Source organism: Lithobates pipiens, unplaced genomic scaffold (genome assembly GCF_037356315.1).
Source record: "Lithobates pipiens isolate NorthernLeopardFrog02 unplaced genomic scaffold, aLitPip1_a1.2 Scaffold_8, whole genome shotgun sequence".
NCBI lineage: Eukaryota > Metazoa > Chordata > Amphibia > Anura > Ranidae > Lithobates > Lithobates pipiens.
Window position 1 is genome coordinate 555,680,596 of NW_027507903.1, and position 25,375 is coordinate 555,705,970.

The 25,375-nt window shown below is 45.5% G+C and overlaps 1 protein-coding gene across 1 annotated transcript in view; it reads right to left on the minus strand.

The window, feature by feature from the left end:
- LOC143960926 (gamma-glutamyl hydrolase-like) overlaps window positions 1-25,375 on the minus strand; it is a 54,947-nt gene that overhangs the window by 21,411 nt on the left and 8,161 nt on the right. Inside the window, exon 3 of the mRNA XM_077469958.1 lies at window positions 9,271-9,385. Coding sequence (XP_077326084.1) covers window positions 9,271-9,385 — 115 coding nt within the window. The remainder of the gene's footprint in view (window positions 1-9,270; window positions 9,386-25,375) is intronic.

Genomic DNA, 25,375 nt, shown 5'->3' on the forward strand with positions numbered 1-25,375 from the left:
ATGACAGTGAGTAGTATGTACAGGAGAGCAGTGTTGGAGGTATGACAGTGGGCACTGTATAGGAGAAGAGTGTGGAGGGTATGACAGTGAGTAGTATGTACAGGAGAGGAGTGTGGAGGGTATGACAGTGGGGACTATGTATAGGAGAGAAGTGTTGGAGGTATGACAGTGGGCACTATGTATAGGAGAGGAGTGTGGAGGGTATGACAATGAGTAGTATGTACAGGAGAGGAGTTTGGAGAGTATGACAGTGAGTAGTATGTACAGGAGAGGAGTGTGGAGGGTACGACAGTGGGCACTATGTACAGGAGAGAAGTGTATGAAAGCAGGCACTATGTACAGGAGAGGAGTGTGTAGGATATGACAGCGGGCGTTATGTATAGGAGAGAAGTGTTGGAGGTATGACAGTGGGCACTATGTATAGGAGAGAAGTGTTGGAGGTATGACAGTGGGCACTATGTATAGCAGAGGAGTGTGGAGGGTATGACAGTGGGCACTATGTATAGGAGAGAAGTGTGGAGAGTATGACAGTGGGCACTATGTATAGGAGAGAAGTGTGGAGAGTATGACAGCGGGCACTATGTATAGGAGAGAAGTGTGGAGAGTATGACAGTGGGCACTATGTATAGGAGAAAAGTGTGGAGAGTATGACAGTGGGCACTATGTATAGGAGAGAAGTGTATCAAAGCAGGCACTATGTACAGGAGAGGAGGATGAAGTAATCTGGGAAGGAAAAATGCAAAGGTTTGTGGAAGGATGTTTAGGGACTGCGTAGTGGTTAAGCGGGCCAGACATGGATTAAAATTACACCAACTAAGCAGAGACCAGCCATAGTCGATCTATGTATGGGCTAGCTGGTTTTACACAAGTCAACCTATTAACCGACTTGAGTACAACCAGTCTGCCAGGTTTTCCCCAAAACAATCAGTGATGCCAGCTATAGTTAGCAACACTGATCATTGTATTCACTGGCAGAACACAATAACACTGCGGGAGTGATCGCCCCATTCACAGGGCAGCAGGTGAGAGGGTGTGTGGGGACAGGCTGGGGAGAGATACTAGTCAGTCCCTGGGTAGGCACTGGTTAGTATCAGAGCCAGATACACACAGGTCACATACACTATGATCGTTAGAGCGAGAGCAATAATTCTAGCACTAGACCTCCTCTGTAACTCTAAACATGTAACCTGTAAAAAAATTTAAAGCATCGCTTAACCACTTCAGCTCCGGACCAATAAACACCTTAAGGACCAGAGGTCTTTTTCCAATTTCGCACTGCGCTGCTTTAACTGGTAATTGCGCGGTCATGCAATATTGCACCCAAACGAAATTTGCGTCCTTTTCTTCCCACAAATAGAGCTTTCTTTTGATGGTATTTGATTGCCTCTGCGTTTTTTTTTTGCGATATAAATGGAAAAAGAGCGAAAATTTTGAAAAAAAAAGATATTTTCTTCTTTTTGTTATAAGAAAAATCGAATAAACTACATTTTAGTCATACATTGAGGGCAAAATTTATTCAGCCACATGTCTTTAGTAAAAAAAATGTCAATAAGCGTATATTTTTTGGTTTGCGCAAAAGTTATAGCGTCTACAAACTAGAGTACATTTTCTGGAATTTACACAGCTTTTAATTTATGACTGCCTATCTCATTTCTTGAGCTGCTAAAATGGCAGGGCAGTACAAACCCCCCCCCCAAATGACCCCATTTTGGAAAGTAGACACCCCAAGGAAATTGCTGATGGGTATGTTGAGCCCATTGAATATTTATTTTTTTTGTCCTAAGGGATTGAATAATGACAAAAAAATAAATAAAATAAAATTTTTACAAAAAGTTGTCACTAAATGATATATTGCTCACACATGCCATGGTTATATGTGGAATTGCACCCCAAAATATATTCCGCTACTTCTCCCGAGTATGGGGATACCACATGTGTGGGACTTTTTGGGAGTCTAGTCGCGCACGGCACCCCGAAAACCAATCACCACCTTCAGGATTTCTAAGGGTGCAAATTTTTGATTTAACTCCTCACTACCTATAACAGTTTCGAAGGCCATAAAATGCCAAAATAGCACAAAACCCCCCAAAACCCCCCAAAATATTTTATATTTTGCCACAAGTTGCGGGAATATTACAAACTTTTTTTTTTTGCACAAAGTTGTCACTAAATGATATATTGCTCACACATGCTATGGGCATATGTGAAATGACACCCCAAAATACATTCTGCTGCTTCTCCTGAGTACGAGGATACCACATGTGTGGGACTTTTTGGGAGCCTAGCCGTGTACGGGACCCCGAAATCCAAGCACCGCCTTCAGGATTTCTAAGGGCATACATTTTTTATTTTACTCCTCACTACCTATCACTACCTATCACAGTTTTGAAGGCCATAAAATGCCAAGATGATACTTTCCAAATGACCCCATTTTGGAAAGTAGACACCCCAAGCTATTTGCTGAGGGCCATGTTGAGACCATTGAATATTTTTTTTTTTTGTCCCAAGGGATTGAATAATGACAAAAAATAAAAAAAAATTTTTTTTTTTACAAAAAGTTGTCACTAAATGATATATTGCTCACACATGCCATGGTTATATGTGGAATTGGACCCCAAAATATATTCCGCTACTTCTCCCGAGTATGGGGATACCACATGTGTGGGACTTTTTGGGAGTCTAGTCGCGCACGGCACCCCGAAAACCAATCACCACCTTCAGGATTTCTAAGGGTGCAAATTTTTGATTTAACTCCTCACTACCTATCACAGTTTCGAAGGCCATAAAATGCCAAAATAGCACAAAACCCCCCAAAATGACCCCATTTTGGAAAGTAGACACCCCAAGCTATTTACTGAGAGGCATGTTGAGTCCATGGAATATTTTATATTTTGCCAAAAGTTGCGGGAATATTACAAACTTTTTTTTTTTTGCACAAAGTTGTCACTAAATGATATATTGCTCACACATGCTATGGGCAGAAGTCAAATTACACCCCAAAATAAATTCTGCTGCTTCTCCCGAGTACGGGCATACCACATGTGGGGGACTTTTTGGGAGCCTAGCCACGTACGGGACCCCCGAAAACCAAGCACTGCCTTCCGGATTTAAATATAAAATGCTACCAAAAAAACTGTTAGCGATCGCAGGGATCAGGCCTGACTCTGCGATCGCTGCAGTTATGTGTTTAGTGTTTTGTAAGTGACAGTGATTGATCGATACTGCACTTGGGTGGGCTGGGCAGAGGGGCAAAACGCAGGTGCTAGCAGGTATCTGGGCTGATCCCGCTAACAATGCGTTTTTTTGGAACCCTGAACTGCTGGGGACGCTAGTATAGATCTGATCAGATCAGATATTGATCTGTTCAGATTCTATACCACTACGGGAGGTGTATGCTTTGCGCGTGGGTGGTAGCGGTACTGGCACTAACCTAGCGCTGCCTGGGGCGACGCAGACCCTGACCCTAAAACCTAATTGATATCACCCGCCGGGTGATCAGGGGGTTAAACCTTTATTGGGTAATAAATGGTGGGTGCCCTGATGCTATAAAAAGCAAACTAACCAGAGTCACCCGTAACACTTATACGGTGATCAGTGGTGAAAGGGTTAACTAGGGGCAATCAGGGGGTTCAAATTTTTATTAGGTAGTATATGGGGGTCCCTGGCGCTATATAAAAACCCGACGGGGAACCTAAATAACTAACTGGCTAACCAGCGTCACCAGTGACACTTATACTGTGATCGCTGGTGAAAGGGTTAACTAGGGGCAATCAGGGGGTTAAAACCATTATTGGGAAGTATATCAGGGTACCTAGCGCTATAAAAACCTGGCGGTGAACCTAAAAAAATAACTAGCTACCTAGCGACAGTAGCGACACTGATGCAGCGATCAGAAAAATTATCGCTTAGTGACACTGGCAAAAGGGGGTGAAAGGGTTAACTAGGGGCAATCAGGATGTTAAAACCATTATTGGGTAGTATATCGGGGTACCTAGCGATATAAAAACCTGGCGGTGAACCTAAAAAAATAACTAGCTACCTAGCGACAGTAGCGACACTGATGCAGCGATCAGAAAAATGATCGCTTAGTGACACTGGCAAAAGGGGGTGAAAGGGTTAACTAGGGGCAATCAGGATGTTAAAACCATTATTGGGTAGTATATCGGGGTACCTAGCGCTATAAAAACCTGGCGGTGAACCTAAAAAAATAACTAGCTACCTAGCGACAGTAGCGACACTGATGCAGCGATCAGAAAAATGATCGCTTAGTGACACTGGCAAAAGGGGGTGAAAGGATTAACTAGGGGCAATCAGGATGTTAAAACCATTATTGGGTAGTATATCGGGGTACCTAGCGCTATAAAAACCTGGCGGTGAACCTAAAAAAATAACTAGCTACCTAGCGACAGTAGCGACACTGATGCAGCGATCAGAAAAATGATCGCTTAGTGACACTGGCAAAAGGGGGTGAAAGGGTTAACTAGGGGCAATCAGGATGTTAAAACCATTATTGGGTAGTATATCGGGGTACCTAGCGATATAAAAACCTGGCGGTGAACCTAAAAATATAACTAGCTACCTAGCGACAGTAGCAACACTAATGCAGCGATCAGAAAAATGATCGCTTAGTGACAGTGGCAAAAGGGGGTGAAAGGGTTAACTAGGGGCAATCAGGATGTTAAAACCATTATTGGGTAGTATATCGGGGTACCTAGCGCTATAAAAACCTGGCGGTGAACCTAAAAAAAGAACTAGCTACCTAGCGACAGTAGCGACACTGATGCAGCGATCAGAAAAATTATCGCTTAGTGACACTGGCAAAAGGGGGTGAAAGGGTTAACTAGGGGCAATCAGGATGTTAAAACCATTATTGGGTAGTATATCGGGGTACCTAGCGATATAAAAACCTGGCGGTGAACCTAAAAAAATAACTAGCTACCTAGCGACACTAGCGACACTACTGCAGCGATCAGAAAAATTATCGCTTAGTGACACTGGCAAAAGGGGGTGAAAGGGTTAACTCTAGGGGCAATCAGGGGGTTAAATCTTTATTGGGGGGTGATAGGGGGCTACCCTGGACCTAACACTAACTGCCCTGACAGTTTTTACTTTTACAACTGACACTGAATGCATTGATCAGTAAAGAAATGATCAATGCAATCAGTGACACTGTGACTGGGGGGGGGGGGGAGCGGGGGGGATCGGGGGGCGATCGGGGGGGGGGGGTTTGTGTACCTGTGTGTACCTACATGTCAGTGTAGTGTTGGTGCACACTTAGTCTTCTCCTCGTAGTCCGGTCAAAAAGACCGCCCCGAGGAGAATGACATCACTTCATCCTTCCTGTGTAAACAATACACAGTGGGAGGAAGTTCGTCATTGGCCAGGAGCGATCCAGAGGGGGTGGCCGAAAACCAACGGCCATCCCCTCATCACGGATCGCTGCTGGAGGGAAACGGACCGCCGTATCCAGCGGGAGGGGGTCTGATCGGACCCCCCACCCGCTGGAAGGCAGGCACGTAGATCTACGTGATTGTGCCTGCCTGTGCCATTCTGATCACGTATAATGGCAATACGGCGGTCCTTAAGTGGTTAATACACAACAAAAAATTGTGCTAACTTTAGTGTTTTTTTTATGAATGAAACAGTTTCTTTCCCAAAAAAAGTTTGAAAAATTGCTGCGCAAATATCGTGTAACATAAAAAGTTGCAAAGACCACAATTTTATTCCATAGGGTCTCGGCTAAAACAATATATAATGCTTGAGGGTTCTGAGTCATTTTCTAGCATAAAAAAATGATGATTTTTACAAGTAGGAGAGAAGTCTCAGAATGGGCCTGGGTGGCAAGGGGTTAATTATCATAAGTAATATACAAATAATTATTATAAGCTCTGTGAGGTCATCCTCTCCGTCTGCTGCAGAGTATTCCAGCATGTATTTATACTGCCGCTCTGTATGCAGCTTCTGACAGGCTGTGCAAGGAGTCCCGTATCTCGGCAACCATAGATGATAGCAGCCCCATATTTTAACCAGTGTTGGAGTGGGTATTTAGCTACCTACCACCCAAATTTGGGGTCTCTGTGACTCCTGGTCGCCGAGCTACAATCCTCGAAGTCGATCTTTTTTTTTTTTTTTTTTTTATGTTTTTTGGCAAATGGGCCTATCTTGAGAAAGGGGCCTGGAGCTGCAGCTCCAATAGCCCCTATGTTAATCCGGCCCTGAACCACTGTATACTCATCTTCTATACTATGGTCTCCTGGGACCAGAGGCAGACTAAGTGGGGGGCGGGGGGTGCGGGCCGCCCCGGGTGCCACACATTGGGGGGAGGTGACAGGCCAGCACCCTCCCCCTCCGCAACTGAAGAGGAGACAGCGCCGGGGGTTCACAGCCCACACAGAGAGCCCAAGGCACTGGCAGTGGGCAGCATTGCAGGGGGGGGGGGGGTGGGAGCAGCACCCGAGTGGAGTGACACCTGTCAGCTTAGTGATCTGGGACCCGGCGCAATAATCCCCTTGTCTCTGTGGTCACGTCACGACGTTCTGATCAGTCTCGGCAGCGGCTGTCACTCACAGCCGAGCAGAGTGAAGCCGCCTCCCCCTCCTCCATGCACAGCACTGTGTAGACAAGGAGGGGGAGGTGGCTTCACTCTGCTCGGCTGTGAGTGACAGCCGCTGCCGAGACTGATCAGAACGGCGCGACGTGAGTCACGTGACCACAGAGAGAAGGGGATTATTGCGCCGGGTCCCGGATCACTGAGCTGTCAGGTGTTACTCCACTTGGGTGCTGTTCGCACCTCCCCCCGCAATGTCACTGCCTTGGGCTCTTCATGTGTGTTCAGGTACATTATGGGCCTGTGGGGGGGGGCTGTATTGTTAGGGGGGTCTGAGCACTGTAGGGGGGGGTCTGCACTGTGGGGGGGGTCTGCACTGTGGGGGGGGGTCCTGCACAGTAGGAGGGGTCCTGTACTGTAGGGGGGTCTGTACTATAGGGGGGGTCTGTACTATAGGGGGGGTCTGTACTATAGGGGGAGGGGTCTGTACAGTAGGGGAAGATTTGGCACTGTAGGGGGGTTCTTTACTGTAGGGGGGTCCTGCACTGTAGGGGAGTCCTGCACCGTAGGAGGGGTCCTGCACTATAGGGGGGGTCCTGCACTGTAGAGGGGGTCCTGCAATGTAAGGGGGGTCCTGCACTGTAGGGAGGTCTGCACTGTAGGGGGGTCCTGCACTGTAGGGGGGTCTGTACTATAGGGGTCTGCACTATAGGGGGAGGGTTCTGTACAGTAGGGGAAGATTTGGCACTGTAGGGGGGTCTGCAGTGTAGGGGGGTATGCACTGTAGGGGGAAGGGGTCTGTACTGTAGGGGGGGTCTGTACTGCAGGGGAGGGGCCTGCACTGTAAGGGGGTCTGTACTGTAGGGGAGTTCTTACTGTAGGGGAGGATTCTGTACTGTAGGGGGGAGAGGTCTGTACTGTAGGGGGGTCTGCGCTGTAGGGTGGAGGGGTCTGTACTGTAAGAGGGTTTGCACTGTAGGGGAGGATTCTGTACTGTAGGGGGGTCTGTGCTGTAGGGGGGGTCTGTACTGTAGGAGGGTCTGCACTGTAGGTGAGGATTCTGTACTGTAGGGGGTCTGTACTGTAGGGGGTTCTACACTGTAGATGGGGGCCTGTACGGTAGGGAGGTCTGCACTGTAGGGGGTCTGTGTAACATGCAGGGGGTCCAGAGGTTCAGGGTGCTGTCTAATGTAAAGGGGTCCAGAGGGGCAGGGAGCTGTGTAATGTAAAGGGGTCCATATGTACAAGGGCTGTGTAATGTAAAGGGGTCAGGAGGTTCGGGGTACTGTGTTATGTAAAGGGGTCCAGAGGTACAGGATGCTGTGTAATGTAAAGAGGTCCAGAGGTGCAGGGTGCTGTGTAATGTAAAGGGGTCCAGAGGTGCAGGGTGATGTGTAATTTAAAGGGGTCCAGAGGTGCAGTTGTGGAGAGGGGGGTACACAGTAGTGACAAAAAGATATGGAAGGATGCAGAGGTATGCAGGGGGCACAGTGGGGTGTTTTTACATTTTAAGGTGGGGGGTGCCAGATATAGCATCCGCCCCGGGTGCCAAATGCTCTAGGTACGCCCCTGCCTGGGACTCCCCATTGGCCACTCATGTTCGGCTGGATCTGCTTGCCAGTACCAATCTTTGGCCATTTTCATTGGCCTGGCCCAGTTCATTCCGGTCTGCATTACTGAAGTTTGTACACTGAGCTGAGTGTGCTTAGTTCAGTGTACAGGGCAGGCAGGCAGGTAATATAACTTTAATGAAGGAGAGGCATACTGTAAAATAAAATCCTGCCTGTTTCCCAAAAGGTTTTTTTCTCTCAAAGTTCCACTTTAAGAACAGCACTCAGATGACATATGGGGTTATACTGGGTTATACTGGGTATACTGGTGATGTCATTATGCAAATATGGAAGTGCAACCAGGTGAGCAGAGCCTGATAGGAAACTGAGAGACTTGTTTCCCATCAGGTCAACTTTACTGTTAGCATGGCAGTGGGCAGATTTGAAAGCTGTTTTTGAAATGCATAGCGGCTACGGATCTGCCCACCACCAATCAAGAGATAAGGGTACCCAATTGGGAAGTCTACCTATTCAGGCTCATCCCACCCCAGTACAGAACTCGCAGAGACTGGGAGGGTAGGAGGGGTGCAATGAGCATACCTCTGAATGTTTTGAGAATGGAAACGAAGGACACCTATTACCAAAAGTATGAAGAAAGTATGTAAAGGAGAATTATACAAGTGCTTTTTTTTACAACTACTATTCCTTTATACTGGCTTCTGAAACTTACAAACGCAGCAATTTAGAAATTGGATGACATGTTGACATGTTTAGCACCGGGAAACACTTTTTGAAAGATAAATAGTGCATTTTATATACAACTATATCAGACCAAAATGAGAGACAAATGAGGAGATAAGCGAGACAGAGGGACTTTGTTCCAATCAGGGACAGTCCCTCGAAATCAGGAACAGTTGGGAGCTATGGAATGAGGACGGAGATACTGGACACCCTGACCTCAGAGCAGGCAACAACATGTCCATGTTCTGATCTCATTAATCAGGTGGATTGGATAAGTGGCAAAATATCTTCAGCATTACATAACAAGTCCAGATGAATGTGACCAACTACTACTAATTGTTTCCCATTTACACCAATTACAAGTGTTCTTGTTAGTTTTAGCTGTGTATTCATTGTGTTGTCTAATATTGATCCTAATATGTATGTACTCACCGGATAGGAACTACTCTGCAGCCAGCGGACTCTAAATAATTCACATAAGAGTCTGCAATGTAGGTTTTCCCATACTGGAGGAATACTTCATCCGACACCTCTTGAGTTATAATCCCTAAAGAAGACAAGTGGAGAAGAATTTATGCTGCATCTATAAATACAATTAAAGGAGATCTCAACTCTAACTAGATGACTTTTAGCTTGCTATTTCACTGTACATCATACATTTTTTTTTTCCATAAAACAGCGTTTTCACCTTTTTTCACCTGTTTTTGCATCTCAGTGCTGCTGCTCTCCTGCATATTTCGGACACTTCTTGTGTAGATGCTTTCACTCCAACGTTGGCCGTGCATCATTGCCTAGGAGCTGCTTCCTGATAGCGTCAACAGAGCACTATGCCTGCGTGATGTGTGTGGGCCTGGGCGATTGCAATTTTTTTGCAGGGGCATACATGACAGGGTTGACAACACATGAGCAAGTTGGTAGACAACAGTTGCCAGTGAATGAATAAAGTATTTTTCAAGGCAGAATCGCCTGGTAATATTTTTATTAAAGCTTTAGATATTAAAAGTATAAACAATATTGTATAGTACACATGTAAACTTAACTGACATTTTAGTGATTGGGTTTAGACAGACTTTTAAGTGGTATTTTACCTAAAAACAAAAATGTTATGTATTGCAGCTTTTTTGTCCCTAAATGTGCTGGCTGTATTAGTTTCTTCTTTTTCCTTTATTTTCATCCAGTGATCTGATCAGTAACACGTTTCCTGTGTTGGGATCTCTCCTTTCTGGCCAGAGTCATGAATGTAAATACTGGCATACATCAATTGAAAATACAAACTTTGGATGATAGTTTTCATTCATGTTCCTAAAGCCACAGAATGCAGTATATGGATGCCCTCTTGTGGTTGCTTTGACTTAATGTTTTTAGTAAAGTATCAGTACAACACCCTATCTTCCTTTCTTCCCCTCCTGCACTTCACATTTTGGGCTCCTTCTGGTGAATCCGAGTGGTGTATTTTTTTTTGGGGGGGGGGGGGGGGATCCTCTCTATTGGGATCTGATGTAGTTCAGAGATTTCACTACAGACAGATGTGTGTGTTTGGATAGCATGCCTTCCTGATTAAGCTATCCGCGAAACATGTTAAAGCCACTATTTTTATAATAACATGTGACTCAAGAATGGTTTTGTGCTATATGTACTAATAACTAAGTAAATATGGCCACTATTTTGTATGATATATTTTATTTTATTTTTTTTCCATTCAAGATTTTTATTGAACATAAGTGATAATACAGATCGTTGAGGTACAACCATATAAACAAAAGGGTATAGTGACGGATATAGAAACATGTCATACATATTCCAGAAATAAAGTCATTACAAAAGAATACTTTAACAGTAATAACTGTAGGCTGCAAAGGATATAAGGCGAGATTTACAGGAAAAGCTTTTCTTAACTGACCTTAGATAATGGTTGTAAACACAATGCAAAAGGGATTTTCTTATTTCGTACTCATGTAGTCGTGAGTGTATGTCACCCTAGTCTCGATACAAATTCTTATGTAGAAACATGCATCACGAAAGTCAGCGATGCGTGTTTCGAGAATTAGGATGTGTAAGTGTCCGTCCGGGGAACATTCTAACGTCAGGCGTATCTTATCGTATCGTATTTTGAATCTTATGTGCTGTAGATGCTATTAGGTAACCAGACCAGCTGGTTTCTTTAGTTGTACCTACTAGAGGAGTATATGGGATTGGGAGTGGGGAGGGGGGGAAAGAGGGGAAGGTGGTGTGTGGGGGGAGTCTGTTACATTAAAGATTCGAGTTCGTAAAGGAGTTTCCCAAAAAAGGGGAAATAAAAAAAGGATTTTTTTTTTTGCGTGAGGAAGCAAATGGGAGAAGGGAAGGGGAGGACGAGACCGGGCCCGTCCGGAGGGGGCGCATGCCGCCAATCTAGCCCCGGACTTTGACCAGTCTCTTCCACCCCCCCCCCCCCCCCCACGGTACAGATAGGTGCAAAATCCAGAGGGGAGAAGGGATGCATTTGTTCAGTTGGTATGCAATTGCATAATGCGTTTGTACTCTGGGGTTGTCTTAAAGTGGGACCAGCAGGCCCAACGTGCATTATGTTTAGTGATGGTTTCCTGAGCAATGGCTATGAGTTCTTCCATTTCAGCAGTTCTATTAATCCTTATAAACCATTCCTTGACTGAAGGAGTCTTAGATGTGCCCCAATGGACAGGGATGCACAACTTTGCCGCATTTAGTAGGTGCATTGTTAAAGACCTAAAGTAAGTGCGTCTAGATAAAGTAGTATGATGGAGTAATAATTGTGCTGGGGAGAATTCCAGAGAGTACGAAGTAATTTTTGATGTTAATTTGTGAACCTCCTGCCAGGATTTTTGGAGTGTGGGGCACGACCACCATATATGGACGTGAGAGCCCGGATCGGATTTGCATCGCCAACATAGGTTTGAGGTATCCGGTGCGTATTTGTTGATGAGGGTTGGGACTCTATACCAACGATTGAGAATTTTGTAACCATTCTCTTGTGTGGACACGTTTATTGAGCCCTTGAGAGTGTATTCAAATATTTGTTCCCATTGGTCTTCTGTGATGGAGATCGCAAGCGCCTTTTGCCAATAATGACAGTTTTTATGTTTCCTTGGGTGATTACTAAAAAGGATCTGATAAATATATGATATCAAGTGTCTTTGTGGTACAGACTCCGAGCATAGTGCTTCAAATGGAGTCAGAGCTCTGGTCCAATGTGATCTGTGTTGAGGGCTAGATAGGAAATGCTTAATTTGTAAGTAAGGCCATAGGGAAAGTTTCTTGTCCTTCATTTGTGTGGCTAGTCTTTCCCGAGACATAAGGGAGTTTCCCTGGAAGAAGTGTTTAACTCTCATGTGAGTGTGTGGCCACCCAGAGGCCAGAAACTTCGGGGATATTCCCGGAGGGAAATCCGGGTTAGTGCGGATTGGTGTCATAGGACCCGGTACAGTGGCTAGGTGTGATTTGGAGCATGCTTTGTGGAAGCAACGTAGCGTGGGGCCTATAAGAATGTGCGTGGAAGCTGTGCGCGGGATGCGATTGGCTGGTAGCCATGGGGCTGTTGCTAGGGGCATTTCCGCTACTTGATCTTCTAGGTCTACCCATTTTTTAGTAGATGCATGGATGTTCCAATCCACTACTCTAGTGAGCAGGCAGGCCCTGTAGTAATTTGGTAGGTCGGGAAGACCTATGCCCCCTTTAGACACGGGTGTTGCCAGAAGGTCAAATTTTATGCCGGGGCGTTTGTTGCGCCAGAGGAATTTGGAGCATAGGGTTTTCAGCGTAGTAAAGAAGGCTGGTGGAATATGGATTGGAACGGCCTGCATGACGTAAAGAAGTCTGGGCAAAATATTCATTTTAAGGACTGCAGCCCTACTGAACCAGGAAAATGAAGGGTTGTCCCAGTTAAGTAAGTCTTTCTTTATTGTATGTAACAATGGCAAGAAATTCAAAGAGTACAGGTCAGTCAATTGTGTCGGGAGTTGGATCCCAAGGTATGATATGGCCTTGGCATTCCAAGAGAAGGGGAAATTGGCTTGGCATAGAGCTACCGTCTCCGCTGGTAAGGAAACATTTAGGGCGTGTGATTTATCGAAATTTATTTTAAGGTTGGAAATTGCTTGGAATTCCCTAAAATCCATCAAGAGGTTAGGGAGGGAAATATGGGGTTCTGAAAGAGAAAGTAAAATGTCGTCCGCGAAAGCAGAGACTTTGAATTCACCTTTCGGAGTAATAATACCTTTAATGTCAGGGTTGCTACGGAGACGGTTGAGGAACGGCTCTAGGGTGAGTACATATATGAGTGGTGATAGAGGGCATCCTTGTCGCGTCCCATTCCTGACCAGGAAGGCATTCGACAGGTGGCCGTTGGCTTTCACTTGAGCTGTGGGATGCGCGTAGAGTGTGAGAATCAGTTTGAGCATCTTGTCCCCTAGACCTATTGATCTAAGGGTCTCAGACATGTAATCCCAGGCCACTCTGTCGAATGCCTTCTCCGCATCCAAGGATAAGAAGAAGCCTTTCTGCTCAGAAGACTTTAGGTATGAATGGATGTTAATGACTTTGATAGTGTTATCTCTGGCTTCTCGGCCAGGAATGAAGCCTACCTGATCAGGGGAGATGAGATGCGGGACCAGCGGGAGAAGGCGATTGGATAAAATTTTGGCCAGAATTTTTGTGTCCACGTTAAGGAGCGAAATTGGGCGGTAATTCGTAACTAAGGTGTGGTCTTTCCCATCTTTCGGAAGCACCGTTATATGTGCCTCCAAAAGACGATGAGAAGGGGTATCTCCTAATGTAATGGAATTTAGAGTGGTTAAGAGAGGGCCACTGAGGTTGTTTAGGAAGGTTTTGTAGTATATTGTCGTGAATCCGTCTGGGCCTGGGCTTTTGCCATTTTTCATTTGTTTGAGAGCTTGGATGAGTTCCTCCCCGGAAATTGGTTTTTCCAAAGAGGTGGCAGTTTCTTGGGACAATGATTTGGGTGCGTACTGGGTCAGGAAGTCCCTAATAGCGGATGTCCTGTGTTCCTGTGAGGTCTGTTGGGCGTTCTGGTGGGCTATGTTGTACAGGGTACGGTAATATTGTTTGAAGCAAGCTGCTATATCTCTGTTATTGGTCGGTAGAGACCCATCAGAGTTCCTAATCTTTCGAATCGTTTGTGAAGCTCTCTTTCCCTGCAATGCTCTGGCTAAGGCCGCGTACACACGCGCGGACTGTTCGCCCAACCTTGTCCGCTGAACAGTGTTTGGGCGGACAGTCCGCTCGTGTGTGGGGCTTCAGCGGACAGTTTCAGCGGACAGTTGGCCGAACAAGGTCTTACGGAAATTCCGAAAAACTGTCCGCTGAAACAAGGTTTCAGCGGACTGTTCGCTCGTGTGTAGGCTTGTTCGGCCAACTAAGTCTCGCGCATGCTCAGAAAGGATTTCCACGTCGGAAGGTTGCATTGCAGTGTATAGGACGTCGTATTTTTCGTCCCGTCGTACGTGCCGTTCACGTCATCGCGCACGGTTTCAGCAAACTGTTCGTCCGTCGTGTGTGGCCATGTCCGTCCATGCTAAGTTTGAGCGGACTGTTCGCTCAAACTGTTGGACGGACAAAGTTGGGCCAACAGTCCGCGCGTGTGTACGCGGCCTAAGAGCGTTCCATTTTTATTACCATGTTCATAAAATAACTTACGGGAAAGTGTAAGTTTTTTTCTCATTTTCAGATTCAGTTCATCAAGCAGGAGAGATCGTGCGTGTGTGAGATCTTGCAGAGTCAATGTAGCCTGTGTTTTTTTATGTGCTGCCTCCAGCGATTTAATTTGCGCTAGTAACTCTCGGATGCGAGCTTGACGTTTACGTTTGGCTGAAAGCATTAGGAATTCCCCCCTAATTGAACATTTGTGAGCCTCCCACTGCGTGATGGGGTGTGTGTCTGGTGTGTTATTTATGCGGAAGAATGAATCTAGATATGATTGTATGTGATCTAGGTTGGCCTGGTCTGTCAGTAGTGAAGGGTCTAGGCGCCATATTTTGGATCTGTCCAGTGATACCTGTAGAGTAAGTGAAATGGAAATGGGGTGATGGTCTGAGATAAACATAGGCTCAATGGTGGCTTTGGTCAGGAGGTGTAGGTCCTGTTGTGAGATAAACAGATAGTCGATTCTGGAATACCTCTGGTGAGGAGGAGAGAAAAATGTGTAGTCCTTTCCATCAGGGTTAAGAGTACGCCAAGAGTCGTGTAGGAGTAGGCTATGTATTTGTGATCGAATCTGACGCAAGGCTCTATATGGGATCGAAGAGGCCCCCGTTGAAGAGTCGAGTACGGGATTAAGGGGTGCATTGAAGTCCCCGCCTAGAATAATCATTCCCGATTGGAAAGAAGATAGAAGAGAAGCCAGTTTGCAGAAGAAAGGGACGTGTTTCACATTAGGCGCGTATACATTGGCCAGGGTGACCGGCCTGTTATGTACATGACCCTTGACTAAGAGGTATCGGCCTTCTGGGTCTGATAATGAGTCCGTAATCTCCAAAGGGCAGTTTTTCGCTAACAATATGGATACACCTTTCGACTTAGCTAGGGGGTTCGTTGCGTGGAATGCTGTAGGGTACTGATAATTTTCTAGTTTTGGAATGTTATTAGATCTGAAGTGCGTTTCTTGTAGTAGAATAACGTCAGCTTTGTTACTTTTCATCATCGGAGAACCTGTGATCGTTTTTCCGGAGTGTTTAGCCCCTTTGCATTAAGGGAGATTATTTTAAGCGTGAGAGGGTTCGGGGTGTTGATGGGAGACATGACGTCGAGTGTAGTCAAAGGTAGATAGGGGAGATTATTATTATGTACCGTGATTAAGCTTCAACTTGAGTCGTGTTGGGGCTACACGTAGGAGAAGGGGGGGGGGGGGAGCACGTATGAGTGGATATGCAGGGGAGGGGAAATATGTGGGATAAAGGGGAGAGAGAAGGGTTAATCAAAGTAAAAAAAAAGGAGAGAAACTCCCTGGGAGGAAGGGGTCGGGGCGAGGGGATATCTAAACCGGTGGAAGAGATAGACCTGCTATTCTTCCCAAAATAGTCTGTGGTTACCGGGTGAATGCAGCAGATATACCGAGTCTGCTGTGTGGGGGTTGCAAGGATCGGTCGTGTCAAGCCTCGACCCGTCTCAGAGGACCAAAGTGTGTATGTCAGAGGAAGGTCTAAGTGAGATGTAGGGGTGGGTGGAGAGAAAGTCTTCCAGTGTATCAGCGGGACACACTGATAGAATGTCAGAGTATGTCAAAGTCAATGTCGAGAGGAGGAGCCATTTTATCGTGACTATCAACGAGCAAAAACACAAACATAAACATAGGCATGTGACAAGAGAACCTAAAAAGATAATAAGGCGGCTCGGAACTATTGGTCATAAAAGCAGCCGCAACAAGTAATTGAAACCTTAACCAAAGATAAACGAACCAAGAGAGGAAGAGCACATACATGTAATTGAATCAAATTAAGCTATGGATCTGCACATGGGTAGTAAATACCCACACGGGTCGCCACAATAGGGGAATTGGGAACATGACCCAGAAGCGTCTCACTAGTGAGCACTTCCTCGGAAATTGGGACAGGTGTTACGCTGGTAAATGTAGGGAAGTGAGCTGAAGTCAGAAACCTTTAGTGACGCATCCAAAGCGTGAGTCTAAAATAATGTTGGAACAACAACTCTCTGCGATGTGATTCAATATGTGCCCTCAGGGAGTAGATGATTCGTGCCTATGGTCTCTCAGTGGTCCACCAATACATACATGAGAGTATATGAAGATCTGCAGGACAAGAGGGGATACAGCGGCCATGACTATCTGTAATGACTGCTAGGGAGGCAAGAAGAGGCTCTTGCTTGAGGCTTGGGTATGTATGCGTGATGAGAAACCCCCCTCCTCGGTTGGGATGTGGAAGAGCCCCGATGGGGACCAGAGAAGTCTCCGCTAAAACTCTTAACCCCCCCCCTCAGAAGTTATGAGGAGGGGTCCAAGATGTGGTGCTGGTCCCCCCCCTGTCCTGCGCAAGCTGGGAAATACATAAATGAGAATAAGCATATATATATACTTATCGAGCTGAACATGACTACACTTGTAACATGTATCAAGGCTAAACAAATACTCCAGCAGCAAACTCAGATATTGTCCCATACCCCATCTCGGTGCGGTTGAATCCGGTATCATCCCGAAGTATTGGCAGAATGGTGGAAGTCCTGCTGCGTCATGTCTGTGGGGTGCGCTGAGATGCTGTGATGTACCTGGATCGTAGGGCAACATGTCCTTCTATTAGAATGGGGGGACGGGTGAGACTCCTCAAACTCCAGAGCTCCGGGGCACGGGTGAATGTTCCCATATATGGAGTAGATTGTCCAAGGGGTCGGTAGTAAGAGAACAGGTGGGAGAAGTCACTCCAGCTCCAAGTTTGCTCAAGACGAGGTATGGAACCCCTGTTGTATACAAAATACCTTTTGGATAAAAGCCATGGAAGTGCCAGCATAAGTAAATATATGAATAAAATGAAAGGCCAAACCATAGAATATTGGGTGCCTAGTACATAGATTCGAGGATAAATCCCAGACATCAGGTGGTCTCCTTGCTGGCTGGGAGCGACATCAGTGAAGGACATGAGAGCTTGGATAGACAAATACTCCTGTGGGTGAGGGCCTTAGGATGAAGAAATCACCGAGAGCAGAAACAGCCGAAGATAGTCAAGTAACCAAAAACTGATATGAAGTACGGAGTGATCACTTCAAACCGAGAACTATTTCACCAGGAAGTTGTAGATTAATAGTTTGTGGCAACGCATAATGGGACGAAGGAATTCTGTGGATCCATTGCTTTCAGAATTAGGAGTATGCCCCCCTCAGGCCTCCTGCCGAGGCCTTCTGTGGACTGGCGAAGCTGAGGGGCTACTGTTTGCCCGGGGAGGCCTTGCCTGAGGCGGCGGTGAGGACGGAGGCGACCTCTGGCGTCGATGTCGCTGTGCGTTCCAGTCCATGGCATCCTCTCCCTGGTCAGCAATCCGGGGATTTGAGCTGCGATGTTCGTTGTGCCAATCAGGCAGATGTGGGATAGGCACATTCAATATGTTGCAGAATTGTCGCAGGTCCTCCGGGACCCGGAGGAGGGCTGTGCGACCCATCACTGAGGCGGATAGGCAAAAGGGGAACTTCCACCTGTAAGCAATATTTCTCGCTCTCAGAACATCCAATAAGGGACGGAGATCTTTCCGATGCTGAAGGGTAATTGGTGACAAGTCCTGAAAAAGCTTGATTTCAGAGCCTTCATGGAAAACCTGTCTTCTCTCCCTTGCGTGTCTGAGAATTTCTTCTTTCAGGGGGAAATTCACAAGACAACAAATGACATCGCGTGGTGGATCCGTTTCTCTACCCCTGGGACGCAGAGCCCTGTGCATCCGTTCAAATTCTATTGGCGAATCAGGAGGTCTATCTAGCAAACCATTAAAGATTGCTTGAACGCATTGTTGAAGGTTGCTGGGGTCGACATTTTCAGGCAGGTTTCTGATCCTTATATTGTGTCTCCGTCCTCTGTTCTCAAGGTCCTCTAAGTGCCTACTCATCTCCCTGATTTGTATGGTGTGATGGTCTGCGGTTCGCATCACTTGCGAGATGGCGGTTTCCTGCATGTTGGTGACCTGTTCCATTCTGTCCAGACGTGCGGCCATAGCCTGTACATCTAGCCTGAGGTCTCCAATGGCCGCAGCCAGTGTGCTCTTTATGTCTGTGGCAATTGACTGCATGTCATGTAGGAACAGTGGCTGGGCAGCGCTGGCTGTAGTGTGCGCTGTATTGTGCGCTGGGCTGGGCTGACTGAGAGACGAGCGCTCTGGGCTAGCATTACCAGAGCACGCTGCCTGAGATGCGGCCTGTGTGAGTGGCGGCGTGTCCCGCTGCTGCGGCCTGAAGATCGCGGGAATCCCGCTATTCGACTGGCTCTCTCCACCCCGCGGGGACCGGGACCTCGGCGCGGAAGTGTTCTGGTCTCCCTTACCCATGTTTGGCTGAGGTATGTCCTCCGTGAAGCTTGGTATTGTCTTTGGAGAGCGGGAGCTTTCTCCTCAGGCGGCCATTCACGTCCGGCGCCAAGCCACGCCCCATGATATATTTTATTATGATATCATTGTACAAGTAAATGAAATGATTTTTTACACCTAAAAAGTCCCACATTTTCAGCTTCCAATCTATATGTTCCAGTTATGGAAGGTGGTGCCTATTTTCATCCTCCATCTATTCATCATGAAAGGTTACATATTGCTGTGCATGCCAAAGTAAATGCAATAGTTCTAGGGCCATTTCCCAGTACCTGGGTCCAATCATGAATGGTCCCACATGCAGTCCAGTAGATCCAAAAGGCACCCCTCAGTTTATTTCTGCATGAGAGTTCTGGGCCTAATGATAGTTTTCTTTGAGGCAGTCCCCTTAGCCCAATTGCACTCCAAGACTTTTTAAGTCAACATCCTCATCTCCTGGAACAAACAGATTGACCTTCTAGACCACGCCATGCGTATATCCAGCCAGGCAATTCTCTGCTTGGCATTTTAGATTTCAAAACCTGCGTTGGAATTAGAGGTCGACCGATATGGGTTTTTCTCTGGCCGATGCCGATATTTAGAAATCATGGCGGCCGATAGCCGATATATGATGCCGATTTTTTTGGGCCGATATGTTAGGCCGATTTTATTTTATTTATTTTTTTTTTTTCCTTTTTTATTTATTTATTTATTTATTTTTAATCCCCCTTGATCTAACACACCTTTCCCATTGGGGCGTTTTTCAGGCGCTTTTGGGCTAAAAATAGCGCCTGTAAAGTGCCTGCAAAACGGATCCCCTGCAGTCTGTGTGAAAGACAGAGTGCTTTCACACTGAGGCGATGCGCTGGCAGGATCTTAAAAAAAAGTCCTCCAAGCAGCACATTTGGAGTGGTGTATACCGCTCCGCCACCACTCCTGCCCATTGATATGAATGGGCACCACTGCCGAAGCGCATGCAATGCGATTTGGCAGCAGTGCTTCATGGGTGCATTTAACCTCTTCCTTGGCCGCTAGCTGGGTTATATGTGCCCCACTAGCAGCCAAATAGCACCGCTAAAATGATGGTAAAGAGCCGCTAAAACTTGCGTTTTACCATCAACGCCTGCCCGCTCCAGTGTGAAAGCGGCCTTCATACGTGATACAGAAAATTTCTTACATTTAAACATTTATTAAACAAAAAAAACCTCCAATCAGTTTACTTGTATGTATGATTTAGAAAAAAAAAAAAAAAAACCTATGTATTAAATAAAAACAGGTAGTCAAAACTTTTGGACGAAAAAAAAAATGGGCTAACTTTACTGTTTTTATTTTATTTTTAAATAGTGTATTTTTTTCCCCAAAAAAATGCATTTGAAAGACCTCTGTGCAAATGCCGTGTGACATAAAATATTGCAACAACCGCTATTTTATTCCCTAGGATCTCTGCTAAAACAATACATATAATTTTTGGGGGTTCTAAGTGATTTTCTGGCAGAAAATACAGGATTTTTACTTGTAAGCAACAAGTGTCAGAAAAGATTTAGTCTTTAAATGGTTAAACTGAGAACTTCTACACACAGAGATGACTTCATTCATTCAAGTGTAAACATTGTATCATTTAGTTCTTTTCTTGGCAGTCTGCCCAGAGAGGAGGAAAGTGTTGCTATGACGACTCAGGCAACTCACACTGACTTCTATACAGAAGTCATTTCAAAGTCCCGCTGTAGTTCTAAATCGGCTTTTTATCAGCACAATCGGCCGATGCCGATTATTTAAAAAACGGCAAATATCGGCCGATATATCGGCCGCCCGATATATCGGTCGACCTCTAGTTGGAATCAGGAAAGCCATTCCTTCCCATTTCCTGGAAGGTGGTAATAATAGACATCCACCTTACTTCTTGGGGGGTAAGTGAAGTCAAGACTCCCCATCAACATTCTGTAAATTAACCAGAAATTAATTACACAGCACTGGACCTCCAGTGTTTGCAAGATTACCCAGTCATGGTAGTCAGAAAATACCACAGTAGTGGCCTACATAAACCAGAGGAGCACCAAAAATTAAGTTGCCTGGAGAGTAACCAAACTGATCCACTTCTGGGTGGAAATTCACATTCCAGCTCCCTCTGACATCCACATCCCCAGTGTGGACAATTGACAGGTGAAAATCCTAAACTAACCACACATAGCAATCAAATAAGAACACAGTGCTGTAAAAAGCTAGGAGGGTGCTGCTCACCCCAAGTAGATACAAATAGAACTAGTTCCCCCACAAACGGGGTTTTTAGGCAGCAAGAGACAGTAATAGAAGCCAATAGAAGTAGTATAAAAGGTATTTTAATAATAATTGGTAAAAACAAACATGAGCTTCACCTGAACACTTGGATAACAGACAAAATCATGTATATAAAGTACATATAATGTCACATGGAAGTAAAATAACAGACACAACTATGTTACACTGTATGAGTAGATAACAGTGAGAGCATAAAGCTAACGCGTTTCGACCCCAAAGGGGGTCTTCTTCAGAGATGGTGGTCTGTTAAAAGAAAAACAAGATTACACTGAATAAATAAATCCGGTGTTATACATATTAGGGATACCCAATATTAATTTAAAAATGGTTTACCCAATAATGTACTTCCAGGTAGATAAGATGGATTATAGTGCTTCAGAAGAAAGGTTCTCCCATAAGGCAATGTCTCAATTTCCTTTACGCATCTTGAGTGGTACCTGGTCCGTATGTATTGCCAAGATGCCAGATGGAAGAGAAGGCAGCGTCACACACCCACTGGCGTGACTCGCGGGAGGTCACACTATTGCCTTGCCCCCCAGAAGAGGAAACTCCGGGGGGGGTAGGTGCGAGTAAGGGTACACCGAAGATATGGCGGGTCACACCTGCAGCAAGATCCCAACAATGGCAAAAAATTAATTAATTGAATAATTGAAAGCGAGGATTATTTAATATTGGAAACATGGAGTGCATACATGATATGGGGATAATGATATCATATCCCCATTATGTATGCCAAAGGTTGTGCACATGTATATATATATATATACACACACTTGCACCCCCAATTGTCCAAATGTCCATATAACATGCTTTCTAAAACCCGGACAAAGAAAGAAAGAAAAAAGGGGGGAAAGGGGACCATGCCTGGGAGTCCAAGGAGCCTAAGAAAGAGGGGAACGAAGGAAGAAATGGCCTGGAATGAGTAGGTGTGTAAATGTGTGTTGGTGTGTGAGCCATGACACGCAGAAGAAGGGGGACGGGAAAAAAGAAAAAAGGGAAAAAGGAGAAATAAAAAGGTGATGGGAGGTGGGCTGTGTGAAGACGGTGTAAGTATACACTTAAGCAGAAAAAGAAAAAGTGCGCAAGGGAATGGTGAAAAAGTGAAAAAATGAATAAATAATGATATATGCGGGTCATGTAACAAACAAACAAGAAAACACCACATGTGAAAGTGTGCAAAAACAAGATGCGCTAAACTAGGTGACAGTGGTAGGGGACATGATCAATAAAAGTGTCAAGTGCATGATGATATATACATATAAGAAAAGTGTGTAGGTGTGGTGTGTGAGAAAATGCCAAACAGGTGTATTAGCGTCATTGGAATAGTCAGGCAAGTGGTGAGATTATTACCTGAATTGTAAGACCTAATGGGAAACTGTTCCAGAAGGTAAAGATGAGGGACGGCGACTTAGGCGTTAGTCCACAAGTGGTAACTGGCGCAGTCCCTACAACGTATTTCCTGAAGTCCGATCTGTAAATTAGTTTAGATCAGTCCTCATATTAAACAGCCAGTAAAAAGGCTTGTTTTGGTGCAGTGTATCACCAAATATAGGTCAAATACAAAGGGGAAATAAATGCTCACCTAACAACGGGTACAGGTTTCTTTCCTCCTGGATGAATATACACCTCCTATGAAGGAAGGTTCGTATATAAAGCCTGGAGATTGGCTACAGGTGCAAACGCCCACCAATCAGTCGGTGTATCCAAACGTGTTGGCTGCCTGAATAGGATCAGCCTCGTGTGGCCGCCCCGGCGTCCTGGAAGGCCGGAAACCGGCCCCGAAATTTCTAACCACTTTTAACTAACCACACATAGACCCAGCGGAATGGTCTTTGTCCGTGAGATCTTCCAGAATCTTGGTCAATGAAGGGGGGAACCAGATGTGGACATCCTAGCTTCCAGATTCAACAGCAAACTGCACAGATTTGTAGCAAGGGCAAGGGTTCCTCTAGTCTTCACAGTAGTTGCCCTGGTGATTCTTTAGACTCCATTCAAGCTGATTTATGTCATGATTTTCTGCAGAGACCCCCAATTCCACCCTGCTTCTTGGTCACTGGTATTAACAGCATGGTTGCTGAACCCAAGTTCTGAAGTATAGGGGTATATCTGATTCAGTCATCCCACCTTACACAGAGCAACATAGGCAAGCACACAGGGTTGGGTCTGGACACACTCAACCCTGTGCAAACAGGGCTTTTCTTCCAGCCAGAACCCATCTCCACCACCTCTGGCGCTAGCCCCTTGCCCACCGCTCACTACTGTCACCTGCACACACAGAAGCCCTGCTTCTATGTGTACAAGTGACATGCTTCTCTCCCAGCAGTTTGCGCTCTGCACTATCCCGATGAGAGCAGAGAAAGGAGGAGGAGGAGACAGGGGATGTGAACAAAGGGTTGCCACCTGTCCAGGATTCACCCAGACAGTCCGGTTTTAAATCATGTGTCCGGGTTTCAGTCTACCTGAAACACAGACACATTATTTACTTAGACTGGGCTAGGGCTCCCCAAGTAACCGAGATAGTTGCACATAAATTTGTTGCTGTTCAGAAGATGCGAGCGTCTGCCTGGGGGAAGGTTCGGCATCACTGGGGGCATGAGGATGAGGTCAGCAGGAGCAGTTTGGTCACCCCCACTGTTTGTTGCATAGTTAATACTCCCAAATGTGTCCCAGGTCTTTTATAGTCCTATAGTGTATACTACAGAAAACAAAATTGTCCCTGTGCCGCTAAAGTGTTTGGCTTAAAGAAAAGGTGGCAACCCTATGTGCATAGCTCTATTGTCTTGGTGGCAACTCCTCCTAAAGCCTGCACTGGCAGTATGCACATTGCTGCTATACGTTTTAACTGCCCTACAGCAGCAACCCCTCTCCCCTATCTTTGGTATTCTTTATGTGGGGTAGAGAGGACAGCTCTGTACTGGATATAAAGATATGCATTCTTTACCTCTGCATACTTCTAAGCAGTGCATCAGGTACATAGCGTACTTCTTAACTCTGAGTGAGTGTGTATAATATAAATATCTATACATATATACAAACACACACTATATATATATATATATATATATATATATATATATATATATATATATATATACACACACATATACAGATATATATATATATATACACACACACACACACACACACATATACAGATATATATATATATATATACATATATACACACACACACACACACACATATATACAGATATATATATACACACACGCATGTGTGTTTGAGCTTTGGGGTGCACACCCTAATGAAGGCTTCACACATCTATGCAGAGCAAGAAGATATATAATCCCAAGATCTATCATTGCGCATTCAAAGGCCAACTTTGCCTGGTGAAAGGACAATTATATGAGTCTCAAGGATTATCTGTTTGTACCTTGTCCTTTCTTCAATCTGCTCTTGATCATATAGCCATACCTTTTCATAAACCTCTTTCCCCACAGTCCTTAAATCAAGTCTTTTTTTCAGGGAGATGCTCATATTAATCCCCCAGTTCGAGATTTGAACTTAGCCCTCTGTGTACTCCAGAAACCCATCCCTTTTAAGACAAATCAGAAATGCCTCTTTGGGAGATCTTACATGCAAAATTGCCTCCCTAGTAGTCATTACATTTGTTATGCATGTTTCTGAGCTGGTGGCCCTTTCTTGTAAGAATTTAAAGTGGGGTACCCCCTAAAAAAAAAAAAATTAAAAGTCAGCAGCTACAAATACTGCAGCTGCTGGCTTTTAATAATCGGACACTTACCTGCCCCAGGGTCCAGCGATGCGTGGGAACGAAGCCCCCCCCCCTCGCTCCCCGCTCCGCTCGCGGCACCGTCATGCATACTGTGGGCACCCGGCTGTGGCTTCACAGCCGGGCATCCACTGCGCATGCGCGAGCGGCGCAGGGCGCCGTGATATGCCGTACAGTCACCTGGAACACATGACAGGTCCCAGGTGAATGTGCGGCGCGAGGGGAAGTGATGTCACCAGCCCGGGCAATGAAGAAGGCAGACTACGAGGGACCCCCTAGCAACCGGTATTTAGAGGTGAGTAAAAAAATTTTTTTTTGCCAATAATTTTTTTTTTTTTTTTTTTTTTACGAATTTTAAGTAGTTTTATTTTTTTGGTGGCAACACCACTTTAAGCATTTTCTTGCACTGCACAAAGACAAGGTGGTCTTGAGACCAAAATGTTCTTTTATACTGGGTGGTTTCTTTGTTTC